General features: G+C 45.2%; 2 protein-coding genes across 2 annotated transcripts in view; one reads left to right on the top strand and one right to left on the bottom strand.

Moving 5' to 3' along the window:
- ECHDC2 (enoyl-CoA hydratase domain containing 2) overlaps positions 1 to 20,180 on the top strand; it is a 234,551-nt gene that overhangs the window by 51,086 nt on the left and 163,285 nt on the right. The window lies entirely within an intron of this gene.
- Positions 1 to 20,180, bottom strand: part of ZYG11A (zyg-11 family member A, cell cycle regulator) — a 65,001-nt gene that overhangs the window by 22,854 nt on the left and 21,967 nt on the right. The window contains exons 4-6 of the mRNA XM_066376334.1: positions 12,404 to 12,544; positions 9,213 to 9,389; positions 2,596 to 2,660 (exon numbers count right to left, since the gene is read on the bottom strand). Of these exons, the coding sequence (XP_066232431.1) occupies positions 2,596 to 2,660; positions 9,213 to 9,389; positions 12,404 to 12,544 (383 nt within the window). The remainder of the gene's footprint in view (positions 1 to 2,595; positions 2,661 to 9,212; positions 9,390 to 12,403; positions 12,545 to 20,180) is intronic.

Here is a 20,180-nt window from a genome sequence, read left to right as displayed (position 1 = left end):
TTTTTTTTTTTTTTAAATTTTTTTTATTTATTCATTTTTAGAGAGAGAGGAGAGAGAGAGAGAGAGAGAGAGAGAGAGAGAGAGAGAAAGAGAAGGGGGAGGAGCAGGAAGCATCAACTCCCATATGTGCCTTGACCAGGCAAGCCCAGGGTTTTGAACCGGCGACCTCAACATTCCAGGTCATTGCTCTATCCACTGCGTCACCACGGGTCAGGCAAAAATCCAGCAATCTTGTAACAAGGGGAATAGATGGTGATGGATGGCGAACACATAATGCAATGTAATACAGATGATGTATTATAGACTAATGCACATGAAATCTGTATAGTTTTATTAACCAATGTCACTCCAATAAATTCAACTAAAAAGTTTTTTTTAATCCTGTAACAAATGTAGTCTCAACTTTTAAAGCCTCAGCTATGAAAACCAAGAGCAGCTGGCATAAAAAAAAAAAAAAAATCAGGCCCTGGCCGGTTGGCTCAGCGGTAGAGCGTCGGCCTGGTGTGCAGGGGACCCGGGTTCGATTCCCAGCCAGGGCACATAGGAGAAGCACCCATTTGCTTCTCCACCCCCCCCCCCTCCTTCTTCTCTGTCTCTCTCTCTTCCCCTCCCGCAGCCAAGGCTCCATTGGAGCAAAGATGGCCCGGGTGCTGGGGATGGCTCCTTGGCCTCTGCCCCAGGCGCTAGAGTGGCTCTGGTCGCGGCAGAGCGACGCCCCGGAGGGGCAGAGCATCACCCCCTGGTGGGCAGAGTGTCACCCCTGGTGGGCGTGCCGGGTGGATCCTGGTCGGGCGCATGTGGGAGTCTGTCTGACTGTCTCTCCCCGTTTCCAGCTTCAGAAAAATACAAAAAGAAAAAAAAAAATCAGAGGAGGAAGAGAAGACCCTGCAAATAAGAATGTGAGCAAAATGCACAGGACTTTAAAAAAAGATGGGAAGCTTCAAGAAAGATTTAATATTTAGTATTCAATTCCTAATATGATGAAACTGAAAAAGAAAAGAAGTTCCCCAAGCCCTGGCTGGTTGGCTTAGCGGTAGAGCATCAGCCCGGCATATGGAAATCCCAGGTTCGATTCCCGGCCAGGGCACACAGGAAAAGCACCCATCTGCTTCTCCACCCCTCCCCCTCTCCTTCCTCTCTGTCTCTCTCTTCCCCTCCCACAGCCAAGGCTCCACTGGAGTAAAGTTGGCCGGGCACTGGGGATGGCTCTGTGGCCTCTGTCTCAGGCACTAGAATGGCTCTGATTCCAGCGAAGCCCCCTGGTGGGCATGCTGAGTGGATCCCAGTCAGGTGCGTGCGGGAGTCTGTCTGTCTCCTTCTCCCTTGCTTCTCACTTCAGAAAAATACAAAAAAGTTCCCCAAGAGGTAGCAAGTTGTAATATGAACTGCAGACAGTGCTAAAACACCACAACAAAAAAATCAATTAGCTAGAGAGAATTCATTCCCTTTTATAGAGGCAGTTGTTACTCAGTGCTGTCATTGCGATGTAGGAACAAAGACTGAATTTAGAAAGAGCTTCCAAGTTTTCAAGTGAAGGTGGGAATAGAGGTTTGGGTTTTTTGTGTTTTTTTTTAATTTTTTTTTTTTTTTTTAACAGGGACAGAGAGAGAGTCAGATAGAGGGATAGATAAGGACATACAGACAGGAATGGAGAGAGATGAGAAGCATCAATCATCAGTTTTTCATTGCGACACCGTAGTTGTTCATTGATTGATTTCTCGTATGTGCCATGACGCGGGCCTTCAGCAGACTGAGTAACCCCCCGCTCGAGCCAGTGACCTTGGGTCTATGCTAGTGAGCTTTTTGCTCAAGACAGATGAGCCCGCGCTCAAGCTGGTAACCCCGGGGTCTCGAACCTGGGTTCTTCCGCATCCCAGTCCAATGCTCTATCCACTGCACCACCGCCTGGTCAGGGGAGGTTTGGTTTTTTTTTTGTTTGTTTGTTTTGTTTTGTTTTGTTTTTTTAGGTTTGGTTTTTTAGTGAGAAGGCCCACCTTCCCCATCGCACTTTTGGCTGAGCCCAGCACCCATAAATCACAGGCTTTGTTCATGTGAGCCGGTGCTTAATTTTCCTCCTGCTGCCAGCAGCTATTATACATGGTTTTGAACTCATGAATCTGGGAGATTACAAAGGCCTCAAGAAGAATCCCTCTAGAGTCTAGGATAAGGATTTTTTAAATTACTATCAATAAAATAATAGCAAAAGTGATAATTTATGTTTAGAACAATCTGTACTTCTTAAGGCAAGCACTGTTTTAAGTACTTTACAAACATTATAGCTAATCCTCATAAGAGTCACTGTTTTACAAATGAGAAAACTTATGCACAAAGATAATGAAAGTGCCAGAACTTGAATCCAAGTACGTCTGACTCTCTGGAGCCCCTAGTCTTACTACCCTGGAGTCACATTTTGGGAAACATTTGCAGGCAGGGTACTTCCAATCACCTCTGAGAAAGAAGCACAACAGCCTTCTCCCCAAACACCTTATCCCAGCCTTGTTCAGACCCTTGCTGAATTAATAACCTAAAAGCCAACAATGCTTAGAGAAATACTGGTCAACACCCCAAAATCAAATGCCCAAGTTTTATACTTGCCTGTCAAATGGAACATCCATAAGAATCCTGGAATTGGTTAAGTAGAGAAGACAATTCTTCTGTAACTTTAAGGAATAAAGATAATTAATTTTGAGTAAATGTGTACTCAAGTCTAAATGATTCTGATTATTTCAAAGGTGCTACCAATGAGCTTTTCTGTGTAACTGGCCCTCTCCAAGTTATTCACTTAACCTTACCAATAAACTTTGTCACATGCACCTCTGACTAAAGAACAATCCTTTCCAAGCCTTACCAGACGGTGGCGCAATGGATAGAGCGTCAGACTGGGATGTGGAGGACCCAGGTTTGAGACCCCGAGGTCGCCAGCTTGAGTGTGGGCTCATCTGGTTTGAGCAAGGCTCACCAGCTTGAGCCCAAGGTCCGCTGGCTTGAGCAAGGAGTCACTCGGTCTGCTGTAGCCCCCCAGTGAAGGCACATATGAGAAATCAATCAATGAACAACTAAGGTGCCACAACGAAGAATTGATATTTCTCATCTCTCTCACTTCCTGTCTGTCTATCCCTATATGTCCCTCTCTGACTCTGTCTCTGCCACCAAAAAAAAAAACAAACAAAAACCCCACAATCCTTTCCCCCTCTCGTTTTTGGCAAAGAGGGGTCTAGGTGGAGAGTGGCCTCATGTACATCAGCTCCAATCATTACCTGAGGCCTAGCCCATCTACTAAAAGACAAGTGTACTTAGCATATCTCACAACTAAACTAGAGTTTTCACTTTCTACCTAAGATTGGTAGGCCTTTCAGATAGGAAAGGAAGAGAGAAAGCCTCTTGGGAAAGCCATAGAAATAAAGAAATATAACATCTCTTTGAAAGGCCATGAGTAGGCCAATGTGACAAAAGTATAGTGTATGGGCCAGGGCCAGAAACCGGAAATGCCAGCGGGAACTAGGCAGTAACATAACTGAAGAGGGCAGTGTGAAACCATAGAAGAGTATTAGTAAAATCATGGCAAACTGGAGAATTAATGTACTCTTATAAGGGCAGTAGTTACTCCGCTCCAACTGATGATTGTCATGCAGGAATTAAGACTGAATTGAGAAGGAAAGTCCAACTTTTTAAGCAAAAATAGAGATTTTGTTTAAATTTTAAATGAAGGAAGACCACCTTCCTTATTGTATTTTTAAAAATCAATTTCCATTTTAAGTACACACTTCAGCCTGACCAAGTGGTGGAGCAGTGGATACAGCATTGGACAGGGATGCAGAGGACCCAGGTTCAAGACCCAGAGGTTGCCAGCTTGAGCAAGGGGTCACTTGCTCTGCTGGAACCCCCTGGTCAAGGCACATATGAGAAAGTAATCAATGAGCAACTGAGGTGCCGCAACGAAGAACTAATGCTTCCTATCACAAATGTATACAGCTGTATAACCACTACCCCCTACCACCGTCACAATCAAGAAAAAAACTTCACCCCAGAGTTCTACTTTGCCACTTCAAATCAATCCTGAGTTTGCAAACCCCAGCCCTGGAAGATTACACTGTCATCACACATTAGTCTGTTCTAAGTTTTCACGTAAATGAAATCATATAGTAGTTACTCTTTTGTGTCTGGCTTCTTTTTCTCAGCATATTCTTTGAGAGTCATCCATATACTTCAATCAGTACTTCATTTCTTTGTACTGCCAAATGATATTTCCTTATCTAATCACCTGTTGTTAGACACTTGTGAAGTTTTCAGTTTTAGGGAATTATGAATAAGACTGTTGAAGTGGTGGTTGTATTGTTTTACTTTCTTTTTTGTGTGTCTGACAAAGATGGAGAGAGTCAGAGAGAGGGACAAACAGGGACAAAGGTAATTCCTGCATGACAATCATCAGTTGGAGCAGAGTAACTACTGCCCTTATAAGAGTACGTTAATTCTCCAGTTTGCCATGATTTTACTAATACTCTTCTAGGAAGGGAGAGAGATGAGAAGCATCAATTCTTGGTTGCAGGACCTTAGTTACCTTAGTTATTAATTGATTGCTTTCTCACATATGCCTTGACTGGGCGGCTCCAGCTGACTGAGTGACCTCCTGCTCGCGCCAGCAACCTTGGTCTCAAGATGGTGAGCCTTGCTCAAACCAGATGAGCTCGTGCTCAAGCTGGTGACCTTAGGGTCTCGAACCTGGGTCCTCTGCGTCCCAGTCCGACGCTCTATCCACTGCGCCACCGCCTGGTCAGGCTTGTTTAACGGTTTTTTTTAATTAATTTTAATGGGGTGACATTGATAAATCAGGGTACATATGTTCAGAGAAAACATTTCCAGGGCCCTGGCCGGTTTGCTCAGTGGTAGAGCGTCAGCCTGGCGTGCAGGAGTCCTGGGTTCGATTCCCGGCCAGGGCACACAGGAGAAGTGCCCATCTGCTTCTCCACCCCTCCCCCTCTCCTTCCTCTCTGTCTCTCTCTTCCCCTCCCGCAGCCAAGGCTCCATTGGAGCAAAGTTGGCCCGGGAGCTGAGGATGGCTCTATGGCCTCTGCCTCAGGCGCTAGAATGGCTCTAGTTGCAACAGAGCAACGCCCCAGATGGGCAGAGCATCGCCCCCTGGTGGGCATGCCTGGTGGATCCCGATCAGGCGCATGTAGGAGTCTGTCTGATTGCCTCCCCATTTCCAACTTCAGAAAAAAAAAAAAAAAGAAAACATCTCCAGGTTATTTTCACATTTGATTATATTGCATACCCATCACCCAAAGTCAAACTGTTTTCCGTCATCTTCTATCCGGTTTTTTGTTTTACGTTCTTAACATCAACACACTGTATGAGAATATCAGATGCTCTACATACTTGCTAACACTTTGTATTGTCAGTCTTTTGATTCAACCAATCTAAGGGTTCTCTAGTAATAACTCATTTTGGTTTTTTATTTATTTATTCATTTCAGAGAGGAGGGAGGGAGAGGGAAGGGAAGAGTGAGAGAGACAGAGACAGAGGAGAGGAGCAGAAAGCATCAACTCCCATATGTGCTGCGACCAGCATTCCAGATTGACATTTTATCCACTGTGCCACCACAGGTCAGGCCACTCACTAGGGTTTGTTTTTTTATTATTATTATTTTTTTTTCATTTTTTACTGGGACAGAGAGAGAGTCAGAGAGAGGGATAGACAGGGACAGATAGGAACGGAGAGAGATGAGAAGCATCAATCATCAGTTTTTCATTGCAACACCTTAGTTGTTCACTGATTGCTTTTCTCATATGTGCCTTGACCACGGGCATTCAGCAGACCGAGTAACCCTTGCTTGAGCCAGAGACCTTGGGTCCAAGCTGGTGAGCTTCTTGCTCAAACCAGATGAGCCTGTGCTCAAGTTGGCGACCTCGGGGTCTCGAACCTGGGTCCTTGGCATCCCAGTCCAATGCTCTATCCACTGCGCCACCACCTGGTCAGGCCTCACTGGGTTGTTTTTTTGGGTTTTTTTTGTATTTTTCTGAAGCTGGAAACGGGGAGAGACAGTCAGACAGACTCCCGCATGCGCCCGACCGGGATCCACCCAGCACGCCCACCAGGGGCGATGCTCTGCCCACCAGGGGGTGATGCTCTGCCCCTCCGGGGGTCGCTCTGTCGTGACCAGAGCCACTCTAGCGCCTGGGGCAGAGGCCAAGGAGCCATCCCCAGCGCCCAGGCCATCTTTGCTCCAATGGAGCCTTGGCTGTGGGAGGGGAAGAGAGAGACAGAGAGGAAGGAGGAGGGGGGGTGGTGGAGAAGCAAATGGGCGCTTCTCCTATGTGCCCTGGCTGGGAATCAAACCCGGGTCCCCCGCACACCAGGCCGACGCTCTACCTCTGAGCCAACCGGCCAGGGCCCTTCCTGGGGTTTTAATCTGCATTTCTCTGATGACTGCAGATACTAAGCATCTTCTCATATGCTAATTTGTCATCTGCTATCTTCTATGATGAAATGTTTTCTCAAATCTTTTGCCTTTCAAAATTGGTTTGTCTTATGTTACTGCATTAAGAAGTCTTAACATTCTGTATAAAAGACTTTCGTCAATCTGACCAGCCAGTGGCACAATGGATAGAGCGCTAAACTGGGATGCAGAGGACCCAGGTCCAAGACCCCGATGTCGACTGACCAGGAGGTGGCGCAGTGGACAGAGCGTCGAACTGGGATGCCGAGGACCCAGGTTCGAGACCCCGAGGTCGCCAGCTTGAGTGCAGGCTCATCTGGCTTGAGCAAAAAGCTCACCAGCTTGGACCCAAGGTCGCTGGCCTGAGCAAGAGGTTCCGCTGTTGAAGGCCCACAGAAAAGGCACATATGAGAAAGCAATCAATGAACAACTAAGGTGTTGCAACGAAAAACTGATGACTGATGCTTCTCATCTCTCTCCATTCCTGTCTGTCTGTCCGTGTCTATCCTTCTCTCTGACTCTCTCTCTGTCTCTGTAAAAAACAACAACAGGCCTGACCTATGGTGGCGCAGTGGATAAAGCATCGACCTGGAAATGCTGACGTTGCCGGTTCGAAACCCTGGGCTTGCCTGGTCAAGGCACATATGGGAGTTGATGCTTCCAGCTCCTCCCCCCTTCTCTCTCTCTGTCTCTCTCTTCTCTCTCTCCCTGTCTCTCTCCCTGTCTCTCTCCTCTCTAAAAAGGAATAAATAAAATAAAAATTTTAAAAAAATAAAATAAAATAAAATAAAAATAAAAAACAACAACAACAAAAGACTCCGAGGTCGCCAGCTTGAGTGCAGGCTCATCACGTTTGAGCAAGGCTCACCAGCTTGAACCCAAGGTTGCTGGCTTGAGTAAGGGGTCACTTGGACTGCTGTAGCCCCTCTGGCTTGAGCAAGAGGTCACTCGGTCTGCTGTAGCCCTCCGGTCAAGGCACATAGAGAAGCAATCACTGAGAAACTAAGGAGCCGCAACAAAGAATTGATGCTTCTCATCTCTCTCCCTTCCACTCTGTCTGTTCCTCTCTCTGTCTCTGTCACAAAATAAATAAATTAATTAAAAAAATAAAAAAATAAAAGACTTTCATCATATATACAGGGTGGGAAAAAAGTAAGCTTACAGGCCCTGGCCGGTTGGCTCAGTGGTAGAGCGTCAGCCTGGCGTGCGGGGGACCCGGGTTCGATTCCCGGCCAGGGCACATAGGAGAAGCGCCCATTTGCTTCTCCACCCCCCCCCTTCCTCTCTGTCTCTCTCTTCCCCTCCCGCAGCCAAGGCTCCATTGGAGCAAAGATGGCCCGGGCGCTGGGGATGGCTCCTTGGCCTCTGCCCCAGGCGCTAGAGTGGCTCGGCAGAGCGACGCCCCGGAGGGGCAGAGCATCGCCCCCTGGTGGGCAGAGCATCGCCCCTGGTGGGAGTGCCGGGTGGATCCCAGACAGTCTGTCTGACTGTCTCTCCCCGTTTCCAGCTTCAGAAAAATACAAAAAAAAAAAAGTAAGCTTACAGCTGTTCATATGGAAAATAACACAATAATTAATAATACAAGAATAAACTGTGTTTCGTGCAATTACAACTATAAATCTACTTTTGCCATACCCTGTATAATGAACATTTTCCCCAGTCCATAGCTTACCTTTACATATTTTATTTATTTATTTATTTATTTATTTTATTTAGAGAGGGAAGAAGATGGGGGGGAGGAGAGAGGGGAAAAAGAGAAGAATCAACACAGTGTTCCACTTAGTTGTGCCACTGATTGCTTCACGTATGTGCACTGACCAGGAATCAAACCAGCCACTGCCCTGGGGATCAAGCTGGCAATCCCACGAGTAAGCTGGTGACCTTGAGATCTGTGACCTTGGGATGGAACTGGCAACCCTGGCACTGCAGGATGACAATCTATCCATGTGATACCAACCAGCGCTTACCTTTTCACTTTTTTTTTTTTTTTTTTTTTTAACAGAGACAGAGAGTCAGAGAGAGGGATAGATAGGGACAGACAGACAGGAACTGAGAGAGATGAGAAGCATCAATTATCAGTTTTTCGTTGCGACACCTTAGTTGTTCATTGATTGCATTCTCATATATGCCTTGACCGTGGGCTTTCAGCAGACTGAGTAACCCCTTGCTTGAGCTAGCAACCTTGGGTCCAAGCTGGTGAGCTCTGCTCAAACCAGATGAGCCTGCGCTCAAGCTGGCAACCTTAGGGTCTCGAACCTGGGTCTTCTGCATCCCAGTCTGAAGCTCTATCCACTGCGCCACCGCCTAGTCAGGCTTACCTTTTCACTTTTAATGTTTTTCAGGTGTGCTTGAGTTTAATTTTTGGAATTCTAATTTATTTTTCTTTTATGATGGGTACACTTTTTGTGTCCCAAGAAAACTGTCTACAGGTCACAAATATTTTCTCCTATGTTTTCTTCTGAAGTTTTTATGGTTTTAACTTTTATATTTAGAACTGTGGTTCAATTCAGTTTAATTTTCACATATAATATTAAGCCTACAAGAGTGTACTGAAAGTGTTAATAAGTGTTTCTGGGTAATTGGTTTCTGAGAATTTTTTTAACTTAAGCGATATTCCTTATCTATATTTCCTATTTTTTTAAAACAAACATTAATTCTTTATTCTCTATTTCTCTCTCTGTTTCTCTCTCTCAGATGGATAAATAATAATAATAATACATATTTTTCATATATCTGTCCTAAAGTAAGACCCAGTCAAGTATTCAATTTAAATTACCTGCTGGTAATGGGGGAAATTTTGCAGAGCCTTGAACAGTAGACAGGTGACCTCTGACAACAGACGAACAGGCATTCCCCTGGCCAGGCCCTGGTGTGTTAAGTTGAGGGCACAGGCACTGGCTGTGAACTGCACTGGCAAATCCAATGGATGGTTCCTCATTCCTATAGCTATAAACTGAAGACGAACTTGATTTTAGTGGCTTACAACAACATTATCATTCTTTATATTGTCTTGTCCCTGTGTCAGTTGGCAAAAATATTTTCTTATTGGGAAAGAAAGGAACAGATTTTCCCTATCCTCAACATTTATATTTAGAACACCAGCAATACCTTCTAATCCAAATGCAGCCGTGAACTAGCTGCATGACTTTAGGTAAGTCACTTCCTTTCTCTGGACCACCATCTCCTAATCTGTAATTTCATAATCATTTACTGAGCTTCACTCCACGTAAAACATTGTGATAAGCACTACAGGGGACACAAACATGTATCACTTATATTCAGTTCTTTAGCATAAAACCTTGTGAAGGAAATAAGGTATATAAACAAACAACATTGTGAAAGATGCCAAAACATGAAAGCGGGGAAAAAACCCCACCATGGAGAGGTGGAGGAGGGTACAGGGGGCATAGATGGTGATGGACGGAAACTGGACTTGGGGTGATGAACACACAATACGGTGTACAGAGATGATGCATTGCAGAATTGTGTACCTGAAACTTGTATAATTTTGTTAACCAGTGTCACCCAATAAATTCAATAAAAAACGGAAAAAGTCACCATAAAAGAGGAATGAAGTGCCGTCTAAGGTAGTTATGAAAGGAGTAATTATTTCTGGTATGCAATCAAAGGGCTTAGTTCTGAGAACACATTTAGGCAAGGGTCTCAAATAGGATATGGAGAGAAGCAGATGGAGGTGGGGATGGAATGAAGAGGAGCTTCCTAGGGAAGGGAAATGTGACAGGAAAAACACAAGGTAGACAAAGGAATGGAATGCAATCACACAGAAGAAATCTGAATCTGAAAGAATCTGAAAAGTAAAATGTAGCATTAGAACAGTAACTAAACAACAGATTGTGGAAGACTTAGAACATAAATGTAAAATTAAGGTGTTGCAACACATCTAGATCACACCTGCTCTAACATTCAGGGACAATATGGTCTGTTTTGTCTCTCAAATAGTGATAATCATCCCTACCCACCTCAGAGATAGGTCTTCGGATACTCACATAAACCATGACCTTAAAAGACCAGAACCCCTCAGTTTGACAGCTGCATGAACTCATGGAGCCTAGAGGCAGACCTGACATACACTTACTTTTACTATGGAAAATGACCTTTTCTATATTGCTAAGCTACTCTTAGGATTTCACTGGATTACCATCATTTGCAATTTAAGAATGGAGAAACCAAAAGAAACAAGACTTTCAAAAATTACAGATTCTTAGATAAGAAAAAAGGACTTTCAGAAGATCTAATTAAATCTCATTACAGATGGAAAACAAAAGTCCAGTTTTTTCTTTATATAATATTGCTTTTAATTAAACCTAACCTCCCATGGTACATAAATAAGTCATATTTTTAAGAAACTACAAAGAATTACAGTAATAAAAACAAGGTGATTTTAAGACTCTTCATTTTCATATTTTATTTAATTTTAAATAATTATGGTTTTCTTTCCCAAACCACTTAATACTTACATTTAAAATAAATAAACCCTTCCATAAGCCAAAGCAAGGTCTGGCCCTATCAATACTGGTAATTTTACTTCAGTCATAAAATACTTTAAATGGGAGATTTAGCCACCTTCAATTACTGTTATTTTGTTCTGTTCTTACTGGGGATATTGTTATTGTTATCTTTGCAGAAAACCAGATGTTAGCTTTTAAAAAATAAATAAATAAGAAATAATGTTTAGGGCAAAGTGAATTCATATTTATAGATAAGTCAGTCTTGTTTTAGGTGAAATACAGTGTGTCCGTAAAGTCATGGTGCACTTTTGACCAGTCACAGGAAAGCAACAAAAGACGGTAGAAATGTGAAATCTGTACCAAATAAAAGGAAAACTCTCCCAGTTTCACACCTATTCAGTGCAGTTCAATGTGGGCTCAAGCACAGATTTTTTAGGACTCCTTAGGTAGCTATCCCATATAGCCTCTACAGACTCGTCACTGACTGATGGCCTACCAGAACAGGGTTTCTCCACCAAACTGCTGGTTTCCTTCAACTGCTTATCCCACCGAGTAATGTTATTCCTATGTGGTGGCACTTCGTTATAAACGCGCCGATATTCACATTGCATGGATTCTAATTTAGCAAGCCACAGAACACACTGAACTTTCCTCTGTACTGTTCACATCTCAACTGGCACGGCTGTGGGCTGCTCCGCTGTATACACGGTGTTACATCATCATCTGCACATGCGCACATGCTGGAGGGCACATCCTTTTATTTGGTGCAGATTTCACATTTCTATCGTCTTTTGTTGCTTTCCTGTGACCAGTCAAAAGTGTACCATGACTTTACGGACACACTGTAGTACAATGGTCCTATTATCCTTTCCTCATATTAATTTAAAAATGCTGGGCCCTGGCCGGTTGGCTCAGCGGTAGAGCGTCGGCCTGGCGTACGGGGGACCCGGGTTCGATTCCCGGCCAGGGCACATAGGAGAAGCGACCATTTGCTTCTCCACCCCCCCCTCCTTCCTCTCTGTCTCTCTCTTCCCCTCCCACAGCCAGGGCTCCATTGGAGCAGGGATGTCCTGGGCGCTGGGGATGGCTCCTTGGCCTCTGCCCCAGGCGCTAGAGTGGCTCTGGTCGCAGCGGAGTGACGCCCCGGAGGGGCAGAGCATGGCCCCCTGGTGGGCAGAGCGTTGCCCCTGGTGGGCGTGCCGGGTGGATCCCGGTCGGGTGCATGCGGGAGTCTGACTGTCTCTCCCCGTTTCCAGCTTCAGAAAAATACAAAAAAAAAAAAAAAAATGCTGGATGATAATTCTAATTAATTCAGATTTTCAAAATAAGAGATGGTCTGGCAGTTAAACCTAACACTGTTTTCCTTTCTCTATGAGGGCATTTTGATTCACTATAGAATGAAATATGTAAGTCACTGTAATCAATGAATCCAGTGAACAACTTTAACTGAATCAAGTAAGAAGTAATAATAAAAACTTCCTTTCTGAGGTGTACTTACTTTTAAAAGAGCAGGCATGGTTACCTTCATTGAAAACGTCTCTGTAAAGAGTCTGTAAAGGGCTTCCTTAATAAAACATGACCTGTTCCTGTACCGGCTCAATGCTTCTGATAGCTGAATCATATTGGCTTCTCCAGCAACCTGAAAAACAAAGGTATTACCAATAGGTTTCACTGTTCATCTTCAAGCACAGGCTTTTAGATGCCACAAATGTTTGAAACAATAAATGTTCAATTAAATTTTCCAGGTGAGCCTGACCAGATGGTAGCTCAGTGAACAGAGCATTGGCCTGAGACTCTGAGGATGCAGGTTCAAAACCCCAAAGTTGCCGTCTTGAGTGCAGGCTCACCAGTTTAAGTGCAGGGTTGCCAGCTTGAGCGTGGGATCATAGACATGACCCCAAGGTCACTGGCTTAAACCCAAAGGTTGCAGGCCTGAAGCCTATGGTCACTGGCTTGAGCCCAAAGGTTGCTTCAGCCCAAGTTCACTGGATTAAGCAAGGGGTCACTGGCTCAGCTGAAGCTCCCAATCAAGGCACATATGAGAAAGCTATCAATGAACAACTAAAGTGCCCCAACTATGAGTTGATGCTTCTCATCTCTCCCTTCCTGGCTATCCCTCTCTCTAAAAATACCATCTCCCCACAACTATATTACAGTTAAGACCTCAAATGAAAAATGGGTAGCATGTAAATTTTTAAACAACCAATAATCATGACTGCATATGTCTTCTAAATACTCAATAGGATAAATTAGACAATAAAAGACAAAAAGGTCTTTTCCAGTGGTAGTACTATTTTTACTTGTTTATTATTATTATTTAATATTAATATAATTCTTCTTTGCTATCTGCAGTAAAGTTTTTTTATATATTTTTAGTTAGAAATTAAATTTAATGGAATGACATTAATAAGAGTACATAGATTTCAGGTGAACATCTCTATAGCATTTGAATAGCTGATTATGTTGTGTGCACGTCACCCAAAGTCAAATCACTTTCTGTTGCCACATATTTGTCCATTAGTTTCAGTTTTATATTCCACCTATGTATGAAGTAATAATTTCAAAAATCTATATACAGACTTTGGGTCTAGAGGATAACGGTACCCTCCTGATCTAAACCATAAAATCTACAAGTAATATAAATAAAACTAGATAGGACCCAGTTCTCAGAACTTGTGGGTAGTGAAGAAAAAAAAGGGGGGATTGCACAATCTTGAAAAACAAGCCCTGGCTAGTTGGCTCAGCGTCATCCCGGCATGTGGAAGTCCCAAGTTCAATTCCTGGTCAGGGTACACAGGAGGAGCAACCATCGGCTTCTCCACGCTCCCTGTCCTCCTTCTGTGTGTCTCTCTCTCTTCCCCTCCAGCAGCCATTGATTGAATGGTTCAAGCAAGTTTGGCTCAGGTGCTGAGGACGGCTCCATAGCCTCACCTCAGGTGCTAAAAAAAGCTCGGTTGCCGCCTGACCAAGTGGTGGCACACTGGATAGAGTGTCGGAATTGGATGTGGAGGACCCAGGTTCAAGATCCCGAGGTCACCAGCGTGAGCACGGGCTCATCTGGTTTGAGCAAAAGCTCACCAGCTTGGAACCAAGGTCTCTGGCTTGAGCAAGGGGTTACTCAGTCTGCTGAAGGCCCACAGTCAAGGCACATATGAGAAAGCAATCAATGAACAACTAAGGTGTCACAGTGCACAATGAAAAACTAATGATTGATGCTTCTCATCACTCTCTGTTCCTGTCTGTCCCTATCTATCCCTCTCTCTGTCTCTGTAAAAAGAAAAAAGAAAAAAAAAGAATAATGTTAAAAGCTCGGTTGCCAAGTGGTTCCAGATGGAGCATTGCTGGGTAGGGGCTTACAGGGTGGATCCGGGTTGGGGTGCATGTGGGAGTCCCTCTCTGCCTTCCCTCTCCTCACTTAAAAAAAAAAATGAAAAGAAAAACAACCCCATCTCCACTTCACCATGACTAGTAACATCACCATCCATTGAAGAAATCTCAAAATCACTAAATTGACAGGAGTGTGATTTTTTTTTTCTTTTAACAGAGACAGAGAGTCAGAGAGAGGGATAGATAGAAACAGACAGAAACAAAGAGAGATGAAAAGCATCAATCATTAGTTTTTCGTTGTGACACTTCAGTTGTTCATTGATTGCTTTCTCATACGTGCCTTGACCGTGGGTCTTCAGCAGACCGAGTAACCCCTTGCTCGAGCCAGCGACCTTGGGTCCAAGCTGGTGAGCTTTGCTCAAGCCAGATGAGCCGCGCTCAAGCTGGTGACCTCGGGGTCTCGAACCTGGGTCTTCCGCATCTCAGTTCGATGCTCTATCCATGTGCCACTGCCTGGTCAGGCAGGAGTGTGATTTTGAGTTAGGAACATATTAAATGCCAATAAATAAAAAGATTCAAACCAATTCCACGTAAGTCTCCTATAAGAAATTATTTTGGCTCTGGCAAGATAGCTTAGTTAGTTAGAGCATCATACCAAAGGTTGTAAAAAAAAAAACCAAAACAGGCCCTGGCCGGTTGGCTCAGCGGTAGAGCGTCGGCCTGGCGTACGGGGGACCCGGGTTCGATTCCTGGCCAGGGCACATGGGAGAGGCGCCCATTTGCTTCTCCACCCCCCACCCCCCCTCCTTCCTCTCTGTCTCTCTCTTCTCCTCCCGCAGCCGAGGCTCCATTGGAGCAAAGATGGCCTGGGCACTGGGGAAGGCTCCTTGGCCTCTGCCCCGGGCGCTGGAGTGGCTCTGGTCACGGCGGAGCGACGCCCCGGAGGGGCAGAGCATCGCCCCTTGGTGGGCAGAGCATCGCCCCTGGTGGATGTGCTGGGTGGATCCCAGTCGGGCGCATGCGGGAGTCTGTCTGACTGTCTCTCCCCGTTTCTAGCTTCGGAAGGGTGCAAAAAAAGAAAAAAAGAAAAAAAAAAAAACCAAAACAGGGTTGTGTGTTTCATTCCAGGTCAGGGTACATACAAAAACAAACTGATGTTTCTCTCTTTATCTCTCTCCTTTCCTTTTCTCTAGAGCAGTGGTTGGCAAACCACGGCTCACGAGCCACATGCAGCTCTTTAACGCCTTGAATGTGGCTCTTCCACAAAATACCACATGAGGGCGCTACCTCGATAAGGAATGTACCTACCTATATAGTTTAAGTTTAAAAAATCTGGCTCTCAGGCCCTGGCCAGTTGCCTCAGTGGTAGAGCATCGGCCTGGCGTGCAGGAGTCCCGGGTTCGATTTCTGGCCAGGGCACACAGGAGAAGTGCCCATCTGCTTCTCCACCCCTCCCCTCCTTCCTCTCTGTCTCTTTCTTCCCCTCCTGCAGCCAAGGCTCCACTGGAGCAAAGTTGGCCCAGGCACTGAGCATGGCTCTGTGGCCTCTGCCTCAGGCGCTAGAATGGCTCTGGTTGAAACAGAGCAATGCCCCAGATGGGCAGAGCATCACCCCCTGGTGGGGGTGCCGGGTGGATCCCGGTCAGTCACATGCGGGAGTCTGTCTGACTGCCTCCCCATTTCCAACTTTAGAAAAATACAAAAAAAACAAAATTGGCTCTCAAAAGAAATTTCACCTGACTTGGCGGTGGCACAGTGGATAGAGCATCGGACTGGAATGTGGAGGACCCAGGTTCAAGACCCCAAGGTCGCCAGGTTGAGCGTGGGCTCATCTGATTTGAGCAAAGCTCACCAGCTTGGACCCAAGGTCGCTGGCTCGAGCAAGGGGTTACTAGGTCTACTGAAGGCCCACGGTCAAGGCACATATGAGAAAGCAATCAATGAACAACTAAGGTGTCACAACGAAAAACTAATGATTGATGATTCTCATCTCTCTCCGTTCCTGTCTGTCTGTCCCTATCTATCCCTCTCTCTTGACTCTCTATCTCTATTAAAAAAAAAGGGGGCCCTGGCCAGTTGGCTCAGCGGTAGAGCGTCGGCCTGGTGTGCGGGGGACTCGGGTTCGATTCCTGGCCAGGGCACATGGGAGAGGCGCCCATTTGCTTCTCCACCCCCCCTCCTTCCTCTCTGTCTCTCTCTTCCCCTCCCGCAGCCAAGGCTCCATTGGAGCAAAGATGGCCCGGGCGCTGGGGATGGCTCCTTGGCCTCTGCCCCAGGCGCTGGAGTGGCTCTGGTCACAGCAGAGCGACGCCCCGGAGGGGCAGAGCATCGCCCCCTGGTGGGCAGAGCGTTGCCCCTGGTGGGCGTGCCGAGTGGATCCCGGTCGGGCGCATGCGGGAGTCTGTCTGACTGTCTCTCCCCGTTTCCAGCTTCAGAAAAAAAAAAAAAAGAAAAAAAAAATAGGAAATTTCAATCGTTGTACAGTTGATATTTGGCTCTGTTGACTAATGAGTTTGTCGACCACTGTTGTAGAGTAAATAATTTAAGAAAGAAATTTTTAAAAAATCCAATCTACACATTTCAGTTAAAAAGACATTCTCTGACCCTGGCCTGCTGGTTCTGTGGACAGAGCACTGGGCCAGCATGCTGACATCCCGGGTTCAATCCCTTGTCAGGACACACATGAGAAGCGACCATCTGCTTCTCTTCCCCTCCCTCTACCAGGGGTCTCAAACTCAACTCAGCATGTGGGCCGCACTAGGTCTACAAAAGGCAACTGTTACGCAACACTTTTCTCACTGCAGTTGAAAACAAAAAAAAATCAGTACAACAAGCACAATCGTACATGCAGTTTACTCAGTGTCACAAAACGACCAGAAACTGTAGTTCACATCACAACTGCTGTTAACTAAGCTAATATCTAGCTAGGATGCTAGAGAAATGAAAAATACAAGTAGGCCCCTAGGCTTACTTAATTTTATCCAAAATATTTTGAACTTCGTGGATTAGTCTGCAGGCCGCACAAAACTGTTCGGCGGGCCGCATGCGGCCCGCGGGCCGCGAGTTTGAGACCCCTGCTCTACCCCTTCTCTCTCTTCCCCTCCCACTGCCAGTGGTTGATTTGAGCATTAGCCCCAAAGATGGTTGGGTAAATCTCGATCAGGGCACATGTGGGAGTCTAAAAAAAAGGAAGAAAGTCCTTCCTATATACCAACAAATCAGAAGAAAACTATTTTAAACTGAACTAAATAGTCTCAATTAGTATTTTGGGATATGAAAAAATACCTTCAACAAAAAGATGAAGGGTTCATTATAGTTAAGAAGGAAAAAGACAAAATCATATTAAATATAAAAACTAAGTTAAAAGGTACTCAAGAAAGATTTAAATAAAAATTTACTAAGGAGAAGAAATACAAGAAAACAAACAAGGGGCCTGACCTGTGGTGGCGCAATGTATAAAGTGTAGACCTGCAATGCTGAGGTCACTGGTTCAAAACCCTAAGCTTGCCTGGCCAAGGCACATATGAGAAGCAACAACTACAAATGGATGTTTCCTGCTCCTCCCCGTCTTCTCCCCTCTTTCTAAAAATTCAGTTAAAAAAATATTTTTTAAAAAAATGAATGAAAACAAACAAGGAAAATTTTTTAAGTAAGTAAAAAAAATATAAAGCCCTGGCCAGTTGGCTCAGCGGTAGAGCTTCAACCCAGTGTGTGGAAGTGTCAAGTTCAATTCTCAGTCAGGGCACACAGGAGAAGAGACCATCTGCTTCTCCACCCTTCCTCCTCCCCTTTCTCTCTGTCTCTGTCTCTCTCTCACCTCCTCTCCCCTCCTCCCATAGTCATGACTCAGAATGGTTTGAGCAAGTTGGCCCCAGGCCCTGAGGATGGCTCCATGGCCTCACCTCAGGCGCTAAAATAGCTCGATTGCTGAGCAATGCCCCAGATGGGCAGAGCATTGCCCCAGAGAGGGCTTGCCACGTGGACCCTAGTCAGGATGCATGTGGGAGTCTGTCTCTCGCCTCCCCACCTATATAATAATAATAAAAAATATATATAAGATTGAGTGTTGAGCCTGACCAAGTGGTGGCGCAGTGGATAGTGTCAGACTGGGACACGGAGAACCCAGGTTCAAAACCCAAGGTCGCCTGACCAGGCGGTGGAGCAGTGGATAGAGTGGTGACGGACTGGAATACCGAGGACCCAGGTTCGAGACCCCGAGATCGCCAGCTTGAGCATGGGCTCATCTGATTTGAGCAAAAGCTCACCAGCTTGGACCCAAGGTCACTGGCTCAAGCAAGGAGTTATCTGGCCTGCTGAAGGCCTGCGGTCAAGGCACATATGAGAAAGCAATCAATGAACAACTAAGGTGTCGCAATGCGCAACGAAAAACTATTGATGCTTCTCATCTCTCCGTTCCGTTCCTGTCTGTCTGTCTGTCCCTGTCTATCCCTCTCTGACTCTCTGTCTCTGAAAAAAAAAAAAAATCACCATTACGGTGGAACTGGTGGTGGGGGGGGGTTAGGAAAAAAAAAAAAAAAGAAAACCCAAGGTCGATGGCTTGAGCGCAGGTTCACCAGCTTGTGTGCAAGGTTGCTGGCTTCATAGCATGGGATCATAGACATGACCCTGTGGTCTCTGGCTCGAGCCCAAAGGTTGCTGGCTTGAGTCCAAGGTCACTGGCTTGAGCAAGGGGTCACTGGCACAGCTGGAGCCCCCAAATCAAGGCACATATAAGAAAGCAATCAATGAACAACTAAGGTACAGCAACAAAAAACTGATGTTTCTCATCTCTCTCCATCACTTGCTTAAAAAAAATTCTAAAATAAACTATACTTACATGGATACCAGAGAAGTTTACAGAAAAAAAAACTTCCCATTTTCTGTTGTTGTACCTGCTTCAGTAGTCAGTATCTTTACACTCATAATCCTTCCATAGAATAAATATTCCACCACTTGTCCTATATTATTGTATATAACAAGAGTTTAAGTGCTAAAATCTATTTTTTATCACTATGGTCTTTTTCTTTTTTAATTAAGTGATAGCTGAGAGGCAGGGAAGCAGAGACAAACTCCCACATGCGCCCCTGACCAGATTCACCCGGCAAGCCCCCTATAGGGCAATGCTCTTCCCCATTTGGGACCACTGCTCCATTGCTCAGCAACAGAGCTATTTCAGCTCCTGAGGCGAGGCCATGGAGCCATCCTCAGCACTTGGGGCCAAACCACTTGAACCTTTCGAGCAATGGCTTCAGGAGGGGAAGTAAGAGAGAGAGAAGAGGGAGGGGTAGAGAAGCTGATGGTTGCTTCTTCTGTATGCCCTGACCAGGAATCGAACCCAGGACTTCCACATGCTGGCTGACGCTCTACCAATGAGCCAACTAGCCAGGGCCTCACTGTGGTCTTTTGATCACTGTGATTAAATGCTATTAATCTTAAACAGGTCTAGATGTACATTCCTGATAAACAATTCTGTACTGCGCATATTCAATCTGAAAGTTCAAATTACCTCTCTATTTTAAGCATAATGATGTTACTGATGGCTTCTGCCTTCATTACAGATGCCAGAAAATAAAAAGGACTGTAAAATACAATTGCTGTTTTAAAATTAAAGGAATAAAATGTAAAACAATTAATGACTCCAAATCACTTTACTTATTCATCCTAGGAAGAATCACATGAGGTATAATCATAAAGAAGGGGTTCTTTTTAAGCAGTGGTTGTTTTTTGTTTTTGTTTTTTTCTTTTTTGACAGACAGAGAGAGAGCCAGAGAGAGGGACAGATAGGGACAGATAAGAAGACAGAGGTGAGAAGTATCAATTCTTCATTGTGGCATCTTAGTTGTTCATTGATTGCTTTCTCCTGTGTGCCTTAACTGGGGAGCTACAGCAGAGCAAGTGACCCCTTGCTCAAGCCAGCAACCCTGAGCTTCAAGCCAGCGACCTTTGGG

This window comes from Saccopteryx leptura, chromosome 3, assembly GCF_036850995.1.
Source record: "Saccopteryx leptura isolate mSacLep1 chromosome 3, mSacLep1_pri_phased_curated, whole genome shotgun sequence".
NCBI lineage: Eukaryota > Metazoa > Chordata > Mammalia > Chiroptera > Emballonuridae > Saccopteryx > Saccopteryx leptura.
The sequence above is the reverse complement of the archived record's forward strand: the minus strand, read 5'-3'. Positions and strand labels throughout refer to the sequence as shown.